At 40.1% G+C, this 7,342-nt stretch overlaps 1 protein-coding gene across 1 annotated transcript in view; it reads left to right on the top strand.

Annotated features, from left to right (window-relative positions):
* Positions 1-6,962, top strand: part of LOC145409229 (uncharacterized) — a 259,152-nt gene extending 252,190 nt beyond the window's left edge. Inside the window, exons 16-17 of the mRNA XM_080279712.1 lie at positions 608-683; positions 6,540-6,962. Of these exons, the coding sequence (XP_080135838.1) occupies positions 608-683; positions 6,540-6,839 (376 nt within the window). The 3' untranslated portion in view covers positions 6,840-6,962. The remainder of the gene's footprint in view (positions 1-607; positions 684-6,539) is intronic.
* The last annotated feature ends 380 nt before the right edge of the window (positions 6,963-7,342 follow it).

Consider the following 7,342-nt stretch of genomic DNA (forward strand, 5'->3'; position numbering starts at 1 on the left):
AGTTTTCAGGGTAATCAGTCGAGGGGCAAGGTCACAGGGCATATTTAATGTTCGACCCTTACATGAATTACTGGACTCATATGTTGCACTCACTGAATGGTCCCTGTTGTCGCCCATATCTTTATCCAAAAGCAAAGCGGTACTCTTGCCCATTCATTAACACAGGTGGACTGCTCGAACTTTCTCATTTTGCCATTTCCATCTCTCTTTGACTCACAGTTTTGCAATGTATATACTGGTAGTGTGTTCATGTATCTCGAAGTGAAAGAATCGTGATTTATCGTTTGTTGTTGTCTCTAGTAGATTCTGCTTAGTTTTTGACGTTTATTTGTCCCTTAAAAAGCAACTTACACGCATACAAGAACTAAGACAACATTTTGCTTTACTTTTTAATGAAACATCGTCTTGTTGACTATTTTTCTGCTGGCAACCCCTTTCAACCTATCATACGAGAACCCCTTACCTCGGCTTTCATGCTGTCTCTTTCAGTAATCTCAGTTATTCACCTCAGCTGTATTTATTGAGAAGCATATTTCACATATTTTCCTTCTATGTCCTTCGATTTAATGAACAGAAAATTTTCATATGATGGTCTATTCTCTCCCACAGGCTTCCCACTCGAGTACGCCCGCTTAGAGTCGAAAACTTCAGAATCCCTAAACAGTTCCTGCACCAGCAATCGGGTAAGTGGGTGTTCATGGACAGTCTGAGCAATTGTACGTGTGTGTGTGTGTGTGTGTGTGTGTGTGTGTGTGTGTGTATGTGTGTGTGTGCTTAAATACTTTCATCTCTTCTCTCTTGATGAATGTTTCACCTGTAACTTGCTACCCCCTCACATAATCCACTACTTCAAAACCTTATCCTTTCACCCAGTTGTGCTCCCACCTTTCCATCTATGTTTTGTATGATTTATATATCCAGACCTACTTGCGGTTCAGTCAACTGGGGAAGCAATTGTCGGGAAACTAGAATAATTGATTGTTGATTGTAAGTGTTGTTCTATTTCGTCTGCGATGAGAAACAGGATAATGCATTGAAATTTCCTCTCTCATAAAGTCCACCTTATTGTTGCAAAAAATACGCTCGCTAATGAGTGAGATACTCTTGGCAGATATTAATACAGACGTTTCGATTCGAATGCTCAAGTGACGACTTTGGAAAATGCATGGCTCTATCTGCTAGCAGTCCACGTGGAAGGATATTGCTAACTTATATCTACAGATATACCATGGGAAGAATACAGTCCTTTATGCAACAGAGGAGTCCCCCTAACCACGATTTCGGCTGTTAATTCAATAAAAGCAAGCCAGTGAGACGACTGTGCGAACATAGCTGACTGAAGTTGTGTCCTAACCAACGCAGCATTGTTAGAAACAACGCAAACAATATGGACAACAACCGTCAGTACGATCAGCAATATACTTGAACACAGGAATGCACCAATATTGCTTTGTTAGTACCAGTCCGGCTAGAAGTTGCTAACATTATTAGAAATAAATGTTATTATTGCACACTCCATAAAAGCCACGTGCCATGATAACACGATGTCTGCTAGTGAGGACACCATACCGGCAGCAGTGTCAGCAGTGGATTTGTGTGTAGAGAAGCAGTGTCTTCGTCATGTGTGCTTTGTGCTTCCCTATCTCTGTGCACCATTGCAACCTGGGCAGAGGGGACTGCCTCATTAGTCATATTGCTGATGGAAATACATTTCTCATGCCGGCTATGTGTTTACCTTTAATCAGACTAGCATGCGCTTCTAATTTTTCGGAACATCATCGCCAAATAGTTGTCAACACATATTACCATCAGTGTTGCGTTGGTGAGAACTACAGAATATAACTAACCCGGACGCTAAACCATTTTTATTTTTTCGGGCACATGCTCACCCCTTGCCGCTGTTGCCTAGTTAAAGAGAGAGAGAGAGAGAGAGAGAGAGAGAGAGAGAGACGTGTGACAACACCAACAGAACTCTGCTTAAGGTGTATTGCTATTATGCTTTCACACTGTGTTTATATAAAACAGTACATGATTACTATCAAGCAAAAATAAGTATTTCTATAAGAGATCATAATTTGGAGTATTTAAAGATCGTGAGCGTTTAGGCAAATGTTATAAGTTCATAATTGTTCAAATCTTAACATTCACTATTGAAACACTTGTGTGGCCCGGTTACACTTTAGACTTTTTTTTTTTTCAGTAGAAGTCAATGCTGTGTGGCGGGCGCAAGTGACAAGGGCTAATATGTCAGATTCTGTCTTAGTCATGTGATTAGTATTCCATCCCTCCGGGAGAAGCCAAGGAGAATTAAGAAGAGAAAAATGTGATTTATTAAATCGTTACCTCTACCTTTGACTGTTGGAAAAGAAACGTTAAGAAACATTAATTCTGTGTAGCAGCACCGTTCACCTTTTCTCGCTTATGATCTGCATTTCCTCATGTATCACATAACTTTCACTCGGTGAGCGACACAATACTCACAGGGAGGAACGCACTTTACACAGCATTATGATTCACAATAATCCACACAACTTTATCTTTTTTATTTCTAAAAACCACTCCTTTATTCCAAGATCAGCCTTTCAGTCCTAAGCTATAGGAGAATAAGTCAATTCAAGAGCTACAAAATAAAACAATACTGATGAGAAGAGCGAAAAATTTATTTCTCCCAGCCACACACAAGACGCTCATTGCTATTCTGTAGTATGAAGTAAATAACTGGAAGTATACATTTCGACATGTAAGTGAATATTGATTACTGCTAGGAATTACAGGTTTTCTTATGCCGATATATATATATATATATATATATATATATATATATATATATATATATATATATATATATATATATATATATATATGCGTGTGTGTGTGTCTACTAAAAAAAGTTCGCCAGAAGTTTCATCATAAAGGAAGCCAAGAATGTGGTTATACTATTATGCCCGTATATACTGCACATATATTGTAAATCGCTTCCTAACGCAGCTCAAGGTAGGCTTCCCATGAAAAATCAGTTTCCAAGTAATGGTGGTACTAAGCACGTCAGTGGCGATCGATTTTGCTGTCTGCCTAGAATGATAAAGGTGAAGGCGACTTTTGTGAAGGCGGGACGAGATGGTGCTAACGCAGGTCTGCCTTTAGTCGTACGTGTTGGAAGGACTTGCGTGGAGCATACACAAATTTCTTGCCACACTGGTCAGCAGAACTTTAAGCCATACTCACGGTAAAGGGACACTATTAGTAGAATTAACTGAGATGCATGCACATAGTTAAGTTGACATCTGATTCACGTTCATAAGTTCATATTTGTCTGTCTGTCTGTATTGCAAGCATCACGCACAAACATGAAATATCTACAAACTCCAGAGCAAATACTGTTAACGACCATTAGGAGTGTGCTGTAGGCCAAAACCTTTTCGTAAAAGTCGATCGCGTACCTGCTTCGTACAGGATTAGTCGTTATGAGGTACAGTCGCCAAACTTTCCACCTGGGCCACCCAGCCACGAGAGGTGGGTAACGGGTGCTGGCAACAGTGTATCTGTTTGTTCGTGTGTACACGCTCAACGAAAGTTCAGATCATCAACTCTCTTCGTCCATGGTGAACCTCCGTCAGACTTCATCCCAATATTCAGCACAGTTTTTAGCCAATAGAATTTCAAAGGAACTTCATGAGAGTATTGGATAATGCGAGTATTGAAAACAATAAGTAAAATAACCTAAAAGACTGCAACTTTACATTTATTACATATTAATAAACGTGTTCTTTTTCATTATTACGTGATAAACCTATGGCTAAAAATTGTCTGCTGAATATTGGGAGGAAGAACCGGCGTGTGACCGGCCCTTATGGCAGAAAAATAGATACCGGCGTCTGTTAGTTTTGCATTTCGCCAGTCCTGGGCCGGTCTCGATTAAACGTATTGAAATACTGTACCATTCTTGATCCGAGACATGATTAGGTAATTTAGGTCATAAATTGTTACAGGATTACTCTTTGGGCGGATATTAATTTAAACTAAGTAGGAGAGAGAGGAACTGTAGATGTTGGAGGTTGAAACTCGTTCGTTGAGGCAGAATACTGCCTCGAGTCTAGGTTTGTGGGATAAAAAAAAAAAATCAGTGTTCCTGTCTGTAATGATAATTTCATGTTTGATATGTTGCATTTGCCAGTCACATAAGTATTATCACTGGCAGTGGTTATATTAATGTCCCAACAATTCATGAATCAATAGCAATTGTTCTTAAAATGACTGGAAGCTTGTGCATACTGTGATGGAGAGGTGGTGTCATCATGCTATAATGTGAGATAATGTTGTTTGGTGAAGAATCGATGAACGTGTAATGTGTGACCTCACACATAAGCGGCACCACTCACAATCAATTTTCCTTGTAATGTATATCAATTTTCTTTGTAATGTATAATTCAGTCATTCGTTAGATGAATGGACTATAGAGGTGTGCTGTTATGACCATAGTCATATGAAATATGATACAGTAAGTCATTAACATAGCTGATATAATAGCCATATTCGACAGCAGTATGCATAAACTCTTCGCCTGTTGAAGTGACAGTATTTTAACATACCTCTTGGTGGTGCACCATAGAACATATAAAAACATCTACCTGAAGTACTAACAACGAGGAAATAAGCAACGGTTAACAGTGTCTGAACATCATCCTAATGTTTATTGGTCGGTGTTGTTCATGATGTGAATATGGCAGGTAATCTTACTTGTAAATGGAAGTAGATGTTGGGTAAATGCATTCCTCTTCAACCTGTACTGATAGTGGTATCAGGTGGTAACCCTGTGAAATGGAATTTCTGATACAAGGAGAGAGTAAGAGAAAGACGTTGAGCGATTCCAGTATTTAGTGCATTAACATGTTATGGTAACAATGTAAATACAACATAGATGATACAATGTTTAGTATTGTTAAGAATGCAAATATTTAGCAGAATGCTAATGGATCTCGGAAACTAGTTCGGCAACTATTATCACTGGCGGTATGAATAATGTAACCCCCGCACCCCCCGTCCGGCGCCTTCCCTGGCCTTCGCTATGCCAATCCCTCCGCTAAAACAGCTCTCCCATCGGCGCTACCAGTTGCAGGAAATAGGTCGCATGAAATTTTTGCGTGCCACGGGTTGCACGGACCAAGGCCAAGTAAATATAATATAATATATATTATTCTGTTATATAGAATAGTATTTATTTATATTATAATATTATATATATAACCTTATTATAAAATTAATATAGCCATATTTATTTGACCTTGGTCAACGTGACTTGTGGCACACAAAAATTTTCCGTGCGACCAGTTTCATGCAACTGGCTGAGCTGATGGGAGAGCCGCCTTACTCCTGAGACATTTTTTCTCCCCACCAACTCCTCACCCAGCCATCTATGGAATGAACTCTGACGGAGGTTCACTATGAACGAGGAGAGTTGATGATCCGAACTTTCGTCGAATATGTACACACGAACAGATACACTGTTGCCAGCACCCGTTACCCACCTCTCGCGGCTGATTGGCCCAGGTGGAAAGTTTGGCGACTGTACATCACAAACGAACGACAAGAGTCATAAAGAAACTCCAAGTTATAAAAGTTGCTAAGGGGTCTTGGAGTGTGCTGTAGGTCAGAAATTTCTCCGGAGAAATTGACTGGGTATCTGCGGCATGTCAGAAGAGTCGTAATTATGATACATGGTGCAGGACTAGACATTCCATACATAAATACTTTCATTCTGTAATCGTATGTTTCCGTTTCTGTCTGCTTCTTTGTCTGTTTGCCGTGCGAACTTTGTGTGAAGCATAAAAAAGGCAACGTTTATCATCAAGTTCCAAAACCAAAACATTAGGACCATTTAGAGTGTGAATTAAATATTTTTCTATACAAGCCAACCGCGTACCAGCATCGTGGCAGATGAGTCGTGAATATGACACAGAGGACAATGACAAGACCTTATATACAGACTCGTACATTCCTTCTGTACATCTAATCCTATAATTTTACGTTCGTATCTATTTGTCCGAATGTAATGCGAACTTTGTCCGCAGCATCAGGGTCAAGCAAAAAAATATATTAACAAATCCCCAAGGAAATTATGCTATGGACCATTTATGGAGCGTGCTTTAAACAAACAAACAAACAAAATATGGAAACTGTTCCATTTTGCTTTCTAGCTATGATTAAAAACTAGAGGTCTAATATTAGTAGAATATAGGAAGCTGAACGATCCTAATATTAGCGATTTATGGCAAAGCCAAAAAGAGGATGAAAGACTTTCTTTGGAGAAACCAATGTCCTCTCGTGTATTCTATCTATCTGTCTATCTATCTGTCTGTCTGTCTGTCTAGCTGTCTGTAACTACATATGCTTTTCCATGTATCCATATCCTTTGATATTGGAATGAAAACCCAAAGAGTAAACGTTTGTTTGCTGTATATGAATTTCAGCTAATGAATATAATTTCTACCTTTCTATAGGTGCTGTAATGTTTTAATTCTTTACCCACTCTTGTGTTTCAGTGTGTGCTCGGTTACTCCACTGAGTCCGCCATGCTCTTGTCCTCATCTGCTTCCGCCTGTAGCGCCACAACCGGCCTGCTGCCTACGCCTGCATGCAGCCTGGGTGGGGGCGTGGGTGGGGCTGGGGGCGGGGGGCCTATGATGGGTATGATGTACGGATCCCTCGGCCGTTCCCGGGGACCCTCATGGGGTCAGTGTCCCCCTAGGCCGCCGCCTCCAGCACACGACCCCAGGGAGGATTCTCGCTTCCACACCCTCTCCACACCCTGCACACGTCGCCCTAGTGAGAGCTTTGTATGAGGGTGTCCTGTCTGTAGTGGTAATTTAGCTCGTAGGAACACTTATCACTGTTACAGTGCTGGAACTTGTTATCCCAGCTCATTAGAATGTCTTACACATCTACCTTGAAAATATAATGAGGTGTGACTTATACTATCCTGAAAAACATAAGAGTATCTTGAAAAATCTTATGAGCTTTGAGTTTCACTACCGTGGCAAACACAAGAATGCTTATTTTGAGCAAAATGGAATATCTAAAACAGAGTAACTTACTTCACAACTTTTATATCCTGTGAGTGATGGTAGGTTTGTGCGAATGTTATCTTTCCTAAGTGAAGTGTATCACTTCCCTGTAGCATATGTCACAATGTTTGGTGCTCCCTCAACGGTCTGAAAACAAACAAAGCAAAAACTTATTAGCCAGAGTGTTTAACATAATGGACACTACAGTATCTGGCTGAAATTCCCGACATGGAGAGTAAAGTGAATAATATGTAGTGCATCATTTCACTCATATATAGAAG

The sequence above is a fragment of the Coenobita brevimanus genome, chromosome 80 (genome assembly GCF_032717465.1).
Source record: "Coenobita brevimanus isolate Jiangsu-jjx chromosome 80, ASM3271746v2, whole genome shotgun sequence".
Taxonomy (NCBI): Eukaryota; Metazoa; Arthropoda; class Malacostraca; order Decapoda; family Coenobitidae; genus Coenobita; species Coenobita brevimanus.